A 17,585-nucleotide genomic window follows, 5' to 3' on the forward strand; every position below is an offset into this window, starting at 1 on the left:
TAAGTTTATTATAGAATATATATTTATTCATATAAATTATTATGACAATATATTTAATAGTATTTGGAAGTTAAAAGTGTTTGTTAATTGTTGTTCAAAATTTGATTTGTTTGATTTGTTTGAACTATTGGTTTATTGGTTTTGGTGGACCTGGCAACCCTGTAATCTAACAAAGTAAACTCATAGCTAGTGCTAAATTCTACTTAGTTGTGGAGATTCACTGCCAGTATGTAATACTATAGAATTCCAAATATAAAGGTTAATGCACATAAATATCTAACAATAATGAATAAATCCACATTTAAAACCCAAGAACTTATTAGCAGCATTATGAAACAAGCTGTACTAATTTTTTACCCTGGATGATTAGACAGGTATGTTACATAGAGCTCCTCATAAGCTATCATTTTGATGGCAGCAGAGCATTGTGATTTCACTTCACTTTCCTGACTAATTTAATGATTATATAATTTTTTTAAATGCAAGACTAACAATGTAATACCATGAAATGTCAGCTAATATTAACTTAGTATTATACTCTGTGGTGTAACTAGTGTAATATTATTTGTACGTATTTATACAATTAATAAGTTTGTTAACATCTTTTAAATAATTAACTATTTAAACAAACAAACAAATAAATAAATGGAATCTAAACAAAAAAGTGAGGTTAGTAGGCATTCTGTACTCTTTACAGCAGACCCTTCCTGTGGGGGTTGCCTTTTGTTTGAGTGGCAGGGACAGACACTTGCTCCTTTTGGTCATGGACAGGTTAATGCTTGCCATGAGGGCCTGGCCAAACAGCATTGCCTTTTTTTAAAAATGGGTCATAAACATAACATTTAACAGTTGCAAATCACTAAAATGATTGGATTATTCCAATCCTAGAGAGTAACATGCTCGTATGAACTTCTGTAGACAAAGGGTGGGGGACACTGAGATGCATATGAAGGTCTATATAAAATGCATCAATCCCATGACTCCATGGCTGAAGGGGATGAATGGGGAGTGGCTGAGAAGTGACAGTGCAGGCTAGGCTAGAGGTATATAAAGTAAATTTAGCGTATTAGCACTTCTGAGCAGTTGGAGCATTCCCAGCCTTGCCTCGGGTGTAGGGATTGCAAGGGAAAAGCAAAACTACACAGTCTTTACCCCTGTGTAGTTTTGTTTTGGGGTCGTTTCGAGGTTCAACTGTTCTCACCTTGGATATTCTGGAAACATACTGGATAAAAGGATTGTTGCTGAGGCAGTAGCCTTCTGGGCACAGTCCCATCAGTTATAGGCACCATTGTAATCCAAGTAAGTTGCATTTGCTACATGGACAGATATTTATTTACTGTCTTTTATGTTTGATCATGCATGTTTTCTTCACATTCATAATATATTACAGAATTGCCTTTAGTCTTGTTCTGTAATGTTAGAGAGGCTTAGCCAGATGCTGCCATTATTATTAATTTTTTTAATAAAATGTTTCCGCAAAGAATTACCTGATTTTAAAAGTTCAAGGTTATTATATGGTGTGATGGTTTGAGAAAAGCCAAGAATAGCCTGTGATAGCATTAGAGTGGTGTCCCAGCTCGGCCGTGATGACTTTTTAAGGGAATCAGCAGCAGGGCTATCAGTTGCACCTCCAGCTATGTGCCACATGGTGACTGTCAATCAAGCAAAGGGGCTGATTATTTTTGGAGATTGCCATTTCTGTCTAATAGGACATCACTCATCATATATACCACCTACCTTACAGTTTACTGTGAACGTTAAGTTTGTGTTTATTAAAATTAGTTTGTGTTGGTTTATTCTGTACAATTTCTAACTTATGTTGGAATATAAGCTTGGACTTCACCTGCTCACCCAAATCAAATCTGGTTTATAAATAGAACATTTCAAGGAAATAACTGATTTCTTTTAAATATCAGGAATGAACTTGTTGATGTTTATTTTATAATGACATTGATATTTGGTGGCAGTGCATTGTTAGTGGTATTGTGTTGAGGGAAAAATACTAATGATTTAATGATAATTTAATTTAAAACTAAGATGATGGCTTTGAGAATAAATTTGCATCCACCATGTCCGCCAACCTAATTCGTTAATTTGGTTATTAATTTAATAATTTCCTTTTATTAACATGTAGGTTTTCAGATATTTATACAAAATAATTGTTGGTGTTTAATTAAGGTTGTTCTGCCCCTGCCATAAGAAATAATGGACAGAACATATAGCATGATTGTTGAATGTTCAGTGTAATTGAACACCTTTTACTTTTATTACTTTTATTTGTTTTTACTGGAGTGATATGTCTTACATCAGCTGCATAAACAATTATCTGGTCTGAAAAAAGGTAATACATTGGTTAATTAGTATGTGATTTTATTTGTTGGTTTGTTTTTTTGTTTTTGCTATATCACTTACTATTTCTAACTCATCTGATCGTATAAGTATTGTGGAAATTGTTCTATAATGCTGAGAAACTAGGAAAGGAAACAAGTAAAATGCCAATTCCTTTTAAAATGGACAGATCTATGGAAGTGATCCATTTGAGCTGCTAGTTTATAAATGTACATGTAAAGATATTGCATTACTCCTAATATAGAACAGGGTATATTTGCAGCCTGGTGACCTTGCTTAAATTTGGTGTTGGTCTTATTTGCTGGGAATTTAAAAGTTGTTGGGAGATGCTAATGAGCATTAACGCTTCTCTTGTTCTCAATTCACATTTTAAATTTCAAAAACAAAATGTTGTGTTAATTGTATGCTGAGACTTAAATAAATATTTGCAACATGTATGTTTTGGAGTCCTAAATACATATTTTTTGCATTTCCGTATTCAGAGAGTGCAAATATATACTGACCAGATTTGAGTTAAATGAGTTTTGAGGTTAACAAAGGTTAACAGGGGTTCACACAACAGCTGTCATTTGCAGGATTGTAGCCTGTTTACTTTAACGGCGGCCCCCACTGACATTCTGTCCTTTATTAAGACTGTAACCAAAACTTAGAGCATTTGAGTATGCCATTGTTGTGTAAGCATTAATATATAATATGCATTAATTACGTTTGGGAGAGCAATTCTTAGGTCACTGTCATATTTGCAAAAAATCGGATGCTTCAATTCTATACTGTCTCATTAGTTGGTTGTTCTGTATACTATATAAGCATGTAAATAAATGCATTGCTATGTTTATGGCTCGATTATGGAGAAAGCCATGTCTTACTGGCCAGTTCCTGCTTGATTTCTCTGAGCCGTTATGATGTGAATGTATTTGCATCTGGATAGGTAATTTGTTTCACAGGCTGAAATCACAGCTAGCAGTTGCACACAGTTGTCTATATGCTGTCAGTTAGGTGGTTGAATTGACACATGGACCTTTTGGAGCCACTCGTCTCTCAGATGACAGGCTGCTCAGAGCCAGGTGCAGCAGGGTGGGATGAATGACACCCAGTGATTAGTCAGTTACATTTCTTAGCAGTGAAACTTAGCCGGCCTATAATTCATGTCATGTAACAAAAATAAATATTAACAACGTGTTTCAGGTTTTTTAGGAAATAAAGAGTTTGCTGTTTAACATAATGAATGCCCCATTCCTGTATTTTCCAGGGTGCCTACTATCATGACAACACAGGCGCCAACATTTACACAACCGCTTCAAAGCGTTGTGGCACTTGAGGGTAGTGCTGCAACCTTTGAAGCTCAAGCTAGTGGTAAGAATAAAAGTCACATTCTGACTCTTTCTTTCTTTCTTTCTTTCTTTCTTTCTTTCTTTCTTTCTTTCTTTCTTTCTTTCTTTCTTTCTGTCGGTCTTGAAGGACTGTTAATAGACTCAGTCATACAAACATAGTGCATGGTTTCCATGTCTCTTAGCATTATTACATCCTCTGTTCCCTTCAGGTAATCCAGTTCCTGAGGTGAGCTGGTTTCGTGATGGCCAGGTTCTTTCTACTGCCGCTCTGCCCGGCGCTCAGATCTCGTTCAGCGAAGGCCGCGCTGTTCTGAAGATCCCCGCCGTGACAGCCGCACACAGTGGAAGATTTTCTGTAAGAGCCACCAATGGAGCTGGACAAGCCACTAGCACTGCTGAACTCCTGGTTACAGGTGACTAAATTATTCTAGATATTGATAAATAGCATGTCCTAATTTAAATATAAATACTAAACCTGTGTTCTCTCTACAGCGGAAACTGCGCCCCCAACCTTTATTCAGAGATTGCAAAGCATAACTGTGCAACAAGGAAAACAAGTGAGACTGGACGTCCGTGTGACAGGAATCCCTACACCTGTGGTGAAGTTTTACAGAGAGGGAGCTGAGATTCAGAGCTCAGCTGACTTTCAGATTGTTCAAGATGGAGACCTTTACAGTTTGTTGATTGCCGAGGCTTTTCCTGAAGACTCTGGTACATACTCAGTTATTGCCTCCAACAGCAGTGGACGTGCCACTTCGACTGCAGAACTACTGGTTCAAGGTCATTTAATGGACATGTTTTATTTAACTCATTTATCTGTAAAGTTACTTGTTATTATTAATGTTAGTACCTTAGTAAGTTATAGTATAATTTACTATGTGTTATTTCAGGCGAAGAAGTTGAAGTGCCTGCTAAGAAGACTAAGACAGTTGTTTCAACTTCTCAGATTTCTCAGAGCAAGGTGGAAAAGGTAATTGGAATCCAAACAGTTGCTGTATTTGAATAATATTAAAAACATTTTTTCATTGTATTCTTCACATATAATTGAATATGTGCTTGAATCACAATCTACCCAAACCAGCAGACAGAACTAACTCAACTTAAGTGTGGAAAATAATATGATAATAAGTGATTCTCCGTAGGTTTCAATTGGTTTCAATCCAATGAAAACAATTTATCACTTCTAAATGCTAATGTCCTAAACAAAAGACTTATCCTGCCTTGTATTTTATTCAAAGAAAGTGGAGGCCCATTTTGAATCATCAGCCATGATAGAAATGCAAATGGAGGGGGGGACTGAGATTGAACATTTGGCTCACAAGACACCCCCTCGTGTGCCTGGAAAACCAACCTCAATGTCCCCACCACCAGCTTCAGCAGTTTCAAAGGTTGCAGCTGCTCGCCACCAGTCACCTTCCCCTGTAAGACATGTTAAGGCTCCAACCCCCACACCTGTGAGGTAAAGTGCTTTTCCTTTTCCTAAAGGACCTTATTCCATGAGGTTGTCCATAACGTTTCATTACTGTGTATCATTTTCTTAAATCATGATTTAGTTTATATTTTAAAAGTGTTTTGTTTTCTTTCTTTTAGGCCTGGGTCCCCGACTTCAAGAGTGTCTGTGTCCCCAATCAGACCTGTGAAGTCTCCTTTAACCACACGCAAGTATGTCACACAGGCTGCTGATGTTCTGCCTCCATGGAAGCAGGAAGGCTATGTAGCAGATTCCAGCTATACTACTATGTCTGCTGGATCCACATATGTACAGTCCTCTTCCACACATGTCCAAAAAGAACAGTGGGAAGGCTCTTTTGCCATGCAGCAACAGATCAGTGGAGCAATTATCAAAGAGGTGAGAGTTTTTACTTATAGTTGAACATTTGCAACCCCTAGTGGTAAAACACCTAAGATGCAGCTAGGTGATTCCAGTGTGGCCTGGGAAAGAGTTATCGAAGATAAAAAAAAGAAACAAACAAAAACACTACAGCGATTATAATAGAAATCACATATAATAATGAAATACAGTATATATGATGTGGCTATGTAGGCTTTTAGTTTTTGCAGGTTATGTAAGAGTGCTTATGTTTGATTCAACTTGACTTTCTACTGTTTACTGCAGCAAACATGGACCAGCCTCAGTGTTATCAGCTGTATTGAAAAATATTTAAGCGTTCATTGTGAAGGCAAACCAGTCAACATTTTAATGATTTCCCATTATCTTGTATCATTCCAGAAAAATATGGGTTGCTTTTAGGGTTGCAAAATTCCGGGAATTTTCAAGGCTGGAAACTTTCCATGGGAATTAACGGGAATATATGGGAATTAACTGGGAATTTAAAAAAATGCAGAGTTTCCTATAACAAGGAACTTAATTGTAGTTAAAAAAAATCTTGTAGCATAATTGTGTTTAAAACAACAAGATTTAATGCAATTTAAGTTGAATTTGTACCCTGCATTCCTCGGTCACTTGCACACAGCACACTGCTTACTGGAGGGCCATTGAGGCCACACCCACTGCATGTACTTGCATTCTTCCATAACATGCACAGTAACACTTTATATAAGGGTCATTTAACTAGTTGCTTATTAGCATGAATATTAATAGAATACTGGCTATTTATTAGTACTTATTAAGCACATATTAATGCCTTATTCTGCATTACCTTATTCTACATTCTTAATGGTACCCAATACCTAAACTTAATAACTACCTTACTAACTCTTATTAAGCAGTAAATTAGGAGTGTTACCACATGCACAGATAATTTGATGACCCTCCCCCACACACTCACAACCCCTTGAAATAAAAAAAAAAATCCTCCATATATCACTTAAGGGGGATTCACCTCCATTTTTCAGGCCTTGAATACCACAGAAGCAGAGACCTAATAAGCTTGAGGAAAAATGCTTCATTTTACATTTTGATTGGGACTTTTTTAGAAGGGCAAGGGTGGGGGATGCTTTCATGTTACAGCAATCATAGGGAAATATGTTTATTACAATTATGAAGTTTATGCTTTTGTGTTACTCAATGAAAGAATCAGTTAAAGTTGTACTTACAATTAAATCAGTCAAGACGCCATTTTTAAAATTTGTATTACCTTGCATGCATGTCTGCTTATGACCAAACAAAATGTTTATTTACCTTTGTATATGATATAGTTTATACATTTCCCTATATTTCCAAATAATTCCCATAAATTCCCATAAATTCCTGTAAATTCCCATAAATTCCCGTAAAGTTTCCAATTTGGAATATTTCCAAAATTCCCCAGATTAAGTTCCCGTGGAAAGTTTCCGGAAATTTACCGGAAACTTTCCGCCCCTTTGCAACCCTAGTTGCTTTCTGAGTCTGGTTTCTTCTTAACACTGCTAACACTGCATTGCCCATTAAGGATCTAATATAGGTGTCTTAAATTTAATGGTTATTGTAAAGTGCATTATAAATAAAACTGAATTGCATTTATTCTTATTCTAATCTTAATCTATATGGAAAATTGATGATTCTGCAGAAAGAAACTTTAGGATCTACAGTCTTGAAAATATCTGTGAATATAATGTAATTGATGCTGATGAAACTAGCTGATGAAAGTGATTTGGCAGAGACTGTTACCAGTACACCCACTACTGAAAACAGTACTGAACAATGGGATGATACTGGAAGCAGTGTTGAAAGTATGACGAGTATTTTCAAAGAGTTGGCCATTGCTAACTCTACTCTAACTGAGGATGAAGTGGAGGTACACTGCTCTGTGTATATTATTTAAATCATGTTAGATGCTGACTAACTTTAATATAATACAAATGTTTGGAAAATATAGATATCAGTTTGTGAAGACACTTCCACCTTGATGATTCCAGAGGAAGAGCATTTTACTGAAAGTTATGACAGAAATTCCAATGGTGCTCTACCAGGACAAACAGCACAGGAGACCAGCCCTAACTGTGAAACTTGGGCTTGTATGAAAGAGGTAGTGAGCTAATGTGTGATACAAGCACCTTGCTGTAACTCTCACACAATTCTGATAGTTCACCCTGAAGTGCCTCACTGTCATACACTGCTTTCACCTTGTTGGCTCTCTGTATCATTATATATTGTCACTTTGCATTGACATAAGGCATGAATTGACTTTTATGTTTTGTTCACCTTTGTTTGTCATATCAGGGAACATTTCTACTTTAGACAAAGTTGAATTACCAATGTAATTCATCAGTAAAATGCTGACGTTTTCTAGGTGTTGTCTGATTAGCGATAGTGAAATCAGTCCAGTTAATGTTGCTTCCGATGCATGTTTTGCGGCTTAACAAGCCTATATAAACCTGACTGTAGAGCAGCAGGTTATTTCTAAGGTAGTAAAAACTGAGGCTTTGCTTATGCCCACTGCTACCTAAATACGACATTTCTACTTGACACTTGGAATATTTCATATATGATTTCCATGGCTGTAAATCAAACTAAATTTAAACAAAATCACAGACCCCTAAGGGCTCAAATACATCATGTTGGCAACCAATATTAGACAGCTGTATTTACATTCATAAAAATGAAATTTGGCATCCTTATTCATGGTGGTAATAGTGCTATCATTGTTGTGAGCAGGTCATAATAGCTCTGCTATTGGGATATTGTATAAAGCGAATTATTTCCATTCATTGTGTTGATGTGGGTGTTATATCATCACCACCTAACTCACACCTCTGTCATTTAAGCTGTGAAAAAAAAACATTCTTTGTTGCTGCTAATCTGCATCATTTGCTAATAGTGAGGGACTGATTGCCTATTTTGCAGGTCGTGGAGGCTGCAATGATCCCTTCACACATGCAAGTGCAAGTGATGCCACCAACAGTTGTGGCTGTAAGTGTTTAGTTTCAATACATTTTAAACCTTGTTTCAACCAGTTGACTTTCCACATGTTTTTTTAAGTAAAATAAATACATTCTCATTCCGTTTCTTCAGTGCTTGAAGAACCTGACTGTTACTGAAGGAGAGTCCGTGACACTGGAGTGCCAGATCTCAGGCCACCCCACACCAGGCATTATGTGGTTCAGAGAGGACTACAGAATTGAAAACTCTATTGACTTCCAGATCACATATGAGCAAGGATATGCCCGTTTAGTGATCCGTGAGGCTTTTGCTGAGGATAGTGGACGTTTCACTTGCACTGCAACAAACGAGGCTGGAACAATCAGCACCTCCTGCTACCTGCTTGTGCAAGGTAAATATTAACATGCTTACATGGTTACAAGATACTAAATAGATGCGACATGCATCGTTTTTTGTCAACATGGATTTGTTTATTTACTCTTAATTGATTTTTACAGTCTCTGAAGAAATTGAGAGTCGGGAGGATCTAACTGCTGTTTCTGAACATGTCGAAGTATCAATGCAAGAAAGACTGTGAGTTTGCTATGACCTAAATTCAGACCATATCCTTGCTTCAAGGTTCTTTGCTACAACAGAAAAATATCTAAAACAACTGCAGCATGTTCAGTTTATAAAAAAAATAAAGAAGATCTTTCTTTTGCAAAGGTAGTAGGATAAATTAGTCTTTCTTTTAATGGTTGTTGAGTTAACAATTTGTTTATGTAAAAAAAAAAAGTTATAAATTTAAATTCATTATAAAAAAAACAAAAAAAACATTTCCAGGATTGCAGCTGAAGCCAGACAAGAGACCAGGTCAGAAATCAGTGCTGTATCTGAATCTGTGGACACTGGAGCAGCTGTGGCTCCATTCTTTGTGAGTAAGCCCACAGTGCAGAAACTGGTAGAAGGTGATAGCATCGTCTTTGAATGCCAGATCGGAGGTAGTCCTAAACCTCACATCTACTGGAAAAAGAATGGAATTCCACTCACTACTGGATACAGGTATTTTTTTTTACAAGCAATTATCATTATCTTGGTATGAAAATGGCATTAACATGCAGTATTCGAAGTATGGATTTTAACATCTTTACATTTTTGCTCTATCAGATATAAAGTTGCTTACAATAAAGAAACTGGTCAATGCAAATTGGAGATTTCTATGACATTTTCTGATGATGCTGGAGAATACGTAGTATTTGCCAGGAACAAGCTTGGAGAGGCATCTGCATCGGCTGTGCTGCTTAATGAAGGTTGGTCACACCGACAGTAAAGTTTCTATATTTAGTTCACGCATAAATCTTAAATATTATTTTATATTATATATGATCAATTTTACAATGCATATTACAGAGGCATATGAAGCTTACATAAAAGAACATGAAGTAACATATAAGACTGAAGTGACAACAGTAGTGGAGCCCAGAGTTGGAGATGTACCACCAGTATTTACAAATGAACTTGAAAAAGAGCAGTTACTCATTCAGAGGAAAATGGCTAAACAAACACAAATGATGCAATCATTCACCTCTGAACAGGTGTGTAAGGCTTTTTTACAGTTCCAGCTTTCTTGTTTATTATATCCAGAGCTAATTATGTTCTCATTTCACAGGAGTTTCAGATATCTTCTGTTGAGCAGAGGTTCATGTATGAGATTGAGTGTCATCTTCTTAAGATTACCTACCAAAAATTGCTGGCTGATGATGGGGAGCAGATGGACATGACAATTTCAGAGCATGAGTGTGAATTCCCAGTTTTTAACACTCCAGTGAAAAATTACAAGCTCAGGGAAGGAATGAGTGCTACACTGCACTTTAAAATGACAGGAACACCACTTCCTAAGGTAGGCAACTCCACTGCCAATATCTGCAAATATATACATCTCCTAATAATTTCTTAATGTTTTATACACTAATCATATATTCTAATTTGCAGATTGCATGGTATAAAGATGGCAAACGCCTAAGACACGGAGAACATTATCAAATGGAGGTTCTTAAAGATGGTAGAGCCAGTCTACGTCTTCCTGTGGTGCTGCCAGAGGATGAGGGAATCTACACTGCTTTGATTAGCAACATTAAGGGTAATGCTGTCAGCTCTGGCAAGCTGCATGTGGAATTAGCTGATTCAGTGGTACAGCCACGGTACCGTCAACCAGAAACAGCTCAGAGATTCAGGTATAGTCTATTTGATGACTATAAAATATCATTGGTATGGAAGAATGCATTCAGAATGAATTTATCAATATATTTTCTATTTAAATAATAAAAACACAACAACAGCTTTTTAAACTGCATTTGTAATTTTTTAAGCTATATAAAGGTGATCGCAGCTTCCCAAAAATGTAAGTGATATAAACTTATGCATGTTGTGTCAATCTCATTGAGCAATTCTGATTTTTCATACAATTCAGATCCACTTCACCACGCTCTACCAGTCGTTCTCCTGCTCGCAGACTGGATGAGACTGATGAAGCCCAACTTGAAAGGCTTTATAAGCCTGTATTTATCACAAAGCCTTCTTCCTTTAAGTGCTCTGAGGGTCAAACTGCAAGATTTGATCTGAAAGTTGTAGGAAGGCCCATGCCTGAAACTTACTGGTTCCATAACGGTATGTTGATTGAAACCTTTATTGCCCTGAGGGGAATTTGTTTTGCACTCAAGGAAGCCACATTAACATAATTTTAGCATAATGTTGCATAACAACCCTAAAGTTGCTGAACTGAATTAGACACATTTGACACTGTCGATGTTTGTTTTGATAAATGTGTTTTTCTTTTATTTAGGACAACAAGTGGTAAATGACTATACTCACAAGATTGTGGTAAAGGAAGATGGAACCCAGTCATTGATTGTGGTTCCGGCTATGCCTCATGACTCTGGAGAATGGACAGTTGTTGCTCAAAACAGAGCTGGAAAAACCTCTGTTTCTATGACTCTCTCTGTTGAAGGTCTGTTTAATGCGCCTACTATTTTGCTTTCTGGTTGGAAAACATTTGTAAATTAAAAAAAATAATATGCATATATACATTTTTTTATATGTATATATATTTTTTATATTTTTTAATTTTAGCTAAGGAAAACTTGGTGAGACCCCAATTTGTTGAGAAGCTGAAGAACATTAGTGTTAAAACAGGCAGCTTGGTTGAGTTGGCGGTTAAAGCAATCGGCTCACCTCTTCCTGACATTGTTTGGTTGAAGAACAGTGACATCATCACCCCACAGAAGCACCCACACATCAGGTAAGCATTTTCTCTGACAATAAATACTACTCATTGATAATAATAAATGTTATGACATTTAATTGGTCTAAACATTTGAAATTGTGCTTGTTATAGAATTGAGGGTGGTAAAGGGGAGGCTTCTTTCAAGATCCCCCAGACTTCTGGATCTGATAGTGCATGGTACACTGCTACAGCTATTAACAAAGCTGGCCGAGATACTACTCGCTGCAAAATCAATGTTGAAGTGGAGGCAGCCGGACCTCAGCCAGAGAGAAAGCTTATTATTACTAAAGGAACTTACAAAGCTAAGGAAATTGCTGCACCGGAGTTGGAGCCACTGCATCTTCGTTATGGTCAGGAACAATGGGAGGAGGGTGACCTTTATGACAAGGAGAAGCAACAGAAACCTCAGTTCAAAAAGAAACTGACATCTGTCAGACTAAAGCAGTTTGGTCCTGTACATTTTGAATGCAGACTTACGCCTATTGGTGATCCCACAATGATTGTCGAGTGGCTGCACGATGGTAAGCCCCTGGCAGCTGCTAACAGACTACGTATGGTCAATGAGTTTGGATACTGCAGTCTCGACTATGAAGCTGCTTATGCCAGAGACAGTGGTGTCATCACATGCAGAGCTACCAACAAGTATAGTGTTGACCAGACCTCAGCCACATTGATTGTGAAAGATGAGAAGAGCCTTGTTGAGGAAAGTCAGTTGCCTGAGGGTAGGCGGGGACAGAGAATAGATGAAATTGAGCGTATTGCCCATGAGGGAGGTCCTACTGGAGTTACTGGAGATGAAACAACAGAGAAAACTAAGCCTGAGATTGTACTGCTTCCAGAGCCCATTAGAGTACTGGAGGGAGAAACTGCTAAATTCCGTTGTAGAGTAACTGGATACCCAACCCCCAAAGTCAACTGGTACCTGAATGGACAGCTTATTCGCAAGAGCAAAAGATTCAGGCTACAGTATGATGGCATTCACTACCTTGAGATTGTGGACTGCAAGTCTTATGATTCAGGAGATGTGAAGGTTACGGCAGAGAACCCTGAAGGTGTCATTGAGCATGTTGTGAAGTTTGAGATTCAACAAAGGGAGGACTTCCGAGCAGTTCTGCGTCGGGCCCCAGAAATTAAGCCTCCTCCAACTGTTCAAGAGCATGGAAGGGTGTCCTTTGAGGTTATTAAACCAGAGAAGTCCTCAGAAATCTCTAAAGAGTCAAAAGAGGTGGTAAAGTTGAAGAAAGCAGAGAGGGTAATTCATGAGAAATTAACTGAGGAATCCGAAGAGCTGAGAAGCAAATTTAAACGCAGAACCCAGGAAGGCTACTATGAGGCAATTACTGCAGTTGAACTAAAGTCCCGTAAGAGAGATGAGTCCTATGAAGATATGCTTAGGAAGAGCAAAGATAAACTCCTTCATCATACCAAAGAACTAACTGAGGCTGAAAAGAAAAGGGAAGAAGAGGAACATAAACTCACCATTCCCAAAATCAAACCAGACAGAATAGTACTTTCACCAAGTATGGAGGCTCCAAAAATTCTGGAGCGTATTCAGAGTCAGACAGTCGCCCAAGGAGATGAAGTACGCTTCCATTGCAGAGTAGCTGGTAAACCAGATCCAGAATGCCAGTGGTTCAAAAATGGAGTTTTGCTGGAAAAAACAGAGCGAATTTATTGGTACTGGCCCGAGGACCATGTCTGTGAACTGGTCATTAGAGATGTGTCCACTGAAGATTCTGCTAGTATCATGGTCAAGGTTATGAACATTGCAGGAGAGACCTCAAGCCATGCATTCTTACTGATTCAAGGTAACATTTTGTAGTAAAGCTAGAATGATTCTGAATATTCTGAATATTTCCTCACCTGAATATTTAATTCTCTATTACTATCCCCTACATAATTGCCTCCTTTATTTATTTCAGGAAAACAAGTTCTATCATTTACCCAAATGCTAGAAGATCTATATGCCAAAGAAAAAGATACCATGATGACCTTCGAATGTGAGACCAATGAGCCCTTTGTCAAGGTCAAATGGCTGAAGAACAATGCAGAGATTTTCTCTGGAGACAAGTACAGGATGCACTCTGACAGAAAGGTGCATTTTATGTCTGTACTGATCATCAACATGAGTGATGAAGCAGAGTATAGTTGTGTAATTGCTGATGATGACAACATAAGAACAACTGCAAGACTTCATGTTGAAGGTAATAGTATTAAACAGAAATAAACTATCAAAAGTATATGTGTATTATATGTTATAGTATTTAAGCATAGTAAACCCCATTTCCGATATTTTATAGTTTTTAAATTGCTAGTGTTGTATATTCTCTGTATGGTCAATTTATTTCAATTGTCAAATAGGTTCACCACTTGAAATTTTGAAGAATCTTGAGAATACAGAAGTACCAGAGTCATATGCAGGGGAGTTTGAGTGTGAAGTGTCCCGTGAAGATGCTGAGGGCACTTGGTACTTTGAGAACAAAGAAATAACTCCTAGTCTAAAATATATTTTGTCCTCACGCCGTGGTCGCCACAGCCTATCTGTTAAAGATGTGAAAAAAGAGGACCAAGGCAAATACACTTTCAAAGTGGGTGATTTTGAGACAAGTGCTTCCCTAAAGATGAAGTGTAAGTATTTTTAAAGAGTCAGAGCTGTATTTCTGAGAAAACAACAGGGATTTCTGCATATATACTTTTCATAACAATGAATATTTAATTTTAATTATTCTTATTAATCTAGTGCGTCCAGTTACATTGATACAAGGCCTGTCTGATTTGACAATCTGTGAGGGGGATATTGCCCAGCTGGAGGTACGATTCTCTCAGGAAAATGTGGAGGGAACTTGGATGAAGAATGGTCAGGCCATCTCTGCCACAGATAGAATACATATTGTAACTGACAAACTAAACTATAAGCTTCTAATTGAAGACGCTAATAAAGATGACACTGGAACGTATTCCTTTGTTGTCCCCAACCAAGACATTTCCACAAGTGGAAAGCTAATTGTTCAAGGTACAGTGCATAAACAGTGACTGTGGGTTATATATTATTGTTTCATGTAACATGGGAATATTTGGATGGATAAATATAATCTTTATTTCTTTACAGCTATTGACTTTTTGATACAATTAAAGGACATTTCTTCAGTAGAGGGTACAAAGTCTGTTTTTGAGGCCAAGATTACTGCAGCTGATGTAAGCTCAGTGAAATGGTATCATAACGAAGAACTGGTGATACCCAATGACAGAATACAAATGGTTGCAAAAGGTTCTAAACAACGTCTAGTGTTAAACAGGACCTATGCTTCTGATGAAGGACAATATAAGATGGCTGTAGGTCGTGTTGAATCAACATGTAACCTGACAGTTCAAGGTATGTTTCTGCATAGATAAAAAAAAATAATAATGTAATGTAATCTGTAAATAAAATACATAATAAAATCTAATAATTTTGGGGGGGTTTCAGGAATCAGCATTGTAAAGCACATGGAGGACCGTGTTTGTACGGAGACTCAAAATGTCACATTTGAGGTTGAAGTATCTCATCCTGGAATTGATGTTCTCTGGACATTTAAGAATCAACCTCTAAAGGTTGGTCCTAAGTACAAAATTGAGAGCAAAGGTACCCATTATAGCCTCACTGTCCTTAATGCCATGAAGGATGAGGAGGGAGAGTATGTCTGTGCTGCTGGCGAGAAGAAATCTAGTGCAAAACTTATTGTTTCAGGTATACACATTTTCTTAAAATATTTGATATTATAGGCCATTTGTGATTTATGTCTCTTATGTTGTAATTGTTTACATTTTGTTTACATATCTTAGGGTGAAGATAATGTTATTTCCTGTTTTTGTCCCTTTAGGTGGTGCCATAAGCAGACCACTTTGTGATTTGACAGTAGCAGAGTCCCAGACAGCTATATTAGAGTGTGAAGTTGCAAGTGCCTCTGCTGAGGGAAAGTGGCTTAAGAACGGGCAACCTGTTGACTTCAGTGACAATGTCAGGAGTGAACAGAATGGGACTGTGAGAAGTCTTGTCATTGCTATCACTAGACCACAAGATATTGGAGAGTACACATACCAAGTTGCAAACTCTAAGACATCTGCCAGTCTGAAGGTTGAAGGTACATTCAAGTGTTACTCTATATTTTATTCTGGTTTAATTCATTTGTGTTTGTCTTCCACTTATTAATAGTTAAATGTTATTTTATAGCTGTTAAGATAAAAAAGACCATGAAGAACCAAACTGCGATTGAGACACAAGAGGCTGTGTTCAGCCTTGAACTCACTCATTTGGATGTGAAAGGGTCCCAGTGGATCAAAAATGGAGTTGAAATCCTTCCGAGTGACAAATATGAAATCAGAGTAGATGGTACGGTTCACACGCTGAAAATTAAAAATTGTAACACCCAGGATGAATCTGTTTACGGCTTCAAACTCGGAAAGCTCTCTGCGAATTCTAGACTCAATGTTGAGAGTAAGTATTTGTCCATTGATGCTTTAACACAAATGTGTCCACAAACTATTCTTTTAAATTTTGATCTCTCTTGTAGCTATCAAAGTTGTGAAGAAGCCTAAGGATGTAACATCATTGATTGGTGGCACTGCCTCATTTGAACTGAGCCTATCACATGATGACATTCCTGTTAAGTGGATGTTTAAGAACCAAGAACTCAAGCCAAGCTTAAATATTAAGATACTCTCAGAAAGAAAAGCCCACAAGCTGGTTATTCAGAGTGTGGAAGAGAGCATGGCAGGAGAATATATTGCTGTCATTGGACATTTGCAGAGTAATGTACACCTACATATTGAATGTACGTAGACATGTTACATTTTGTATAGTAGATGTTCCTAGCTATTGGCATGCAGGTTTCATAATAATGTTTAACTATTTATTCAGCTTTGAGGGTCACAAAGCCCATGAAGAATATTGAGATTCCAGAAACTCAAGTGGCCACATTCGAATGTGAAGTTTCACATTTTAATGTCCCATCCATATGGCTGAAAAATGGAGTTGAGATTGAAATGAGTGAGAAGTTCGCAAGTGTGGTGCAGGGAAAGCTCCACCAACTGAAGATCATGAATGCTACCATAGATGATGCTGCAGAATATACATTTGTATGTGGAAATGATGGCGTCTCTGCAGAACTGACCGTTAGCCGTAAGTCAGTTTACAGTTTTCTATATGGCTGTTTTTTGCTTTATGTCACTAAACAGATATAACTATAACATGCATCTGCACCTTTTTTTTAATCTTTCAGCCATTCAGATCACCTCCACGCTCAAAGACCTCAGTGCTCAAGAAAAGGATACCATTACATTTGAAGTAACTGTTAATTATGAGGGCATCACCCACAAGTGGCTGAAGAATGGTGTAGAGATTAGATCCACTGACAGATGCCAGACTCGTTCAAGACAGAACACTCACTCTCTCACCATCCGCAATGTGCACTTTGGGGACAGTGCAGAGTACATGTTTGTGGCAGGATCTGCTCAGACATCAGCAAAACTGTTTGTTGAGGGTAAGCTATTAAATTAATCGAAATAGCCAGTTAAAGGCAGGGTCTCCGATTTTTGAAAGCCAATGTTGACATTTGAAATCACCAAAACAAACACACCCCTAACCCAAATGGGTCCCACCCCTGAAAGATAGCTCCGCCCACACATACATACGTAACCCAGGCAACTAAAGGAAAGAAATGTGTCTTTATCATAGCTGAAGGGAAGAACAATACGATTGCAGATAAACAAACAAGCAAAAACGACACACAAGCATAATCATGCAAAGGACGGCATATATAGTTCTGTGAAACAAAGCAAAACC

At 37.6% G+C, this 17,585-nt stretch overlaps 1 protein-coding gene across 1 annotated transcript in view; it reads left to right on the forward strand.

Annotated features, from left to right (window-relative positions):
- Positions 1 to 1,201: 1,201 nt before the first annotated feature.
- Positions 1,202 to 17,585, forward strand: part of ttn.1 (titin, tandem duplicate 1) — a 136,312-nt gene continuing 119,928 nt past the window's right edge. Inside the window, exons 1-29 of the mRNA XM_060877288.1 lie at positions 1,202 to 1,299; positions 3,599 to 3,702; positions 3,890 to 4,093; positions 4,173 to 4,460; positions 4,571 to 4,650; positions 4,919 to 5,139; positions 5,271 to 5,529; positions 8,467 to 8,532; positions 8,635 to 8,893; positions 9,000 to 9,075; positions 9,325 to 9,543; positions 9,649 to 9,791; positions 9,892 to 10,076; positions 10,151 to 10,381; positions 10,474 to 10,715; positions 10,952 to 11,148; positions 11,324 to 11,488; positions 11,611 to 11,779; positions 11,876 to 13,572; positions 13,687 to 13,968; positions 14,126 to 14,392; positions 14,505 to 14,777; positions 14,874 to 15,137; positions 15,231 to 15,491; positions 15,625 to 15,885; positions 15,975 to 16,238; positions 16,315 to 16,575; positions 16,662 to 16,922; positions 17,023 to 17,283. Coding sequence (XP_060733271.1) covers positions 3,612 to 3,702; positions 3,890 to 4,093; positions 4,173 to 4,460; positions 4,571 to 4,650; positions 4,919 to 5,139; positions 5,271 to 5,529; positions 8,467 to 8,532; positions 8,635 to 8,893; positions 9,000 to 9,075; positions 9,325 to 9,543; positions 9,649 to 9,791; positions 9,892 to 10,076; positions 10,151 to 10,381; positions 10,474 to 10,715; positions 10,952 to 11,148; positions 11,324 to 11,488; positions 11,611 to 11,779; positions 11,876 to 13,572; positions 13,687 to 13,968; positions 14,126 to 14,392; positions 14,505 to 14,777; positions 14,874 to 15,137; positions 15,231 to 15,491; positions 15,625 to 15,885; positions 15,975 to 16,238; positions 16,315 to 16,575; positions 16,662 to 16,922; positions 17,023 to 17,283 — 7,447 coding nt within the window. The 5' untranslated portion in view covers positions 1,202 to 1,299; positions 3,599 to 3,611. The remainder of the gene's footprint in view (positions 1,300 to 3,598; positions 3,703 to 3,889; positions 4,094 to 4,172; positions 4,461 to 4,570; positions 4,651 to 4,918; positions 5,140 to 5,270; positions 5,530 to 8,466; positions 8,533 to 8,634; positions 8,894 to 8,999; positions 9,076 to 9,324; positions 9,544 to 9,648; positions 9,792 to 9,891; positions 10,077 to 10,150; positions 10,382 to 10,473; positions 10,716 to 10,951; positions 11,149 to 11,323; positions 11,489 to 11,610; positions 11,780 to 11,875; positions 13,573 to 13,686; positions 13,969 to 14,125; positions 14,393 to 14,504; positions 14,778 to 14,873; positions 15,138 to 15,230; positions 15,492 to 15,624; positions 15,886 to 15,974; positions 16,239 to 16,314; positions 16,576 to 16,661; positions 16,923 to 17,022; positions 17,284 to 17,585) is intronic.

This window comes from Tachysurus vachellii, chromosome 8, assembly GCF_030014155.1.
Source record: "Tachysurus vachellii isolate PV-2020 chromosome 8, HZAU_Pvac_v1, whole genome shotgun sequence".
Taxonomy (NCBI): domain Eukaryota; kingdom Metazoa; phylum Chordata; class Actinopteri; order Siluriformes; family Bagridae; genus Tachysurus; species Tachysurus vachellii.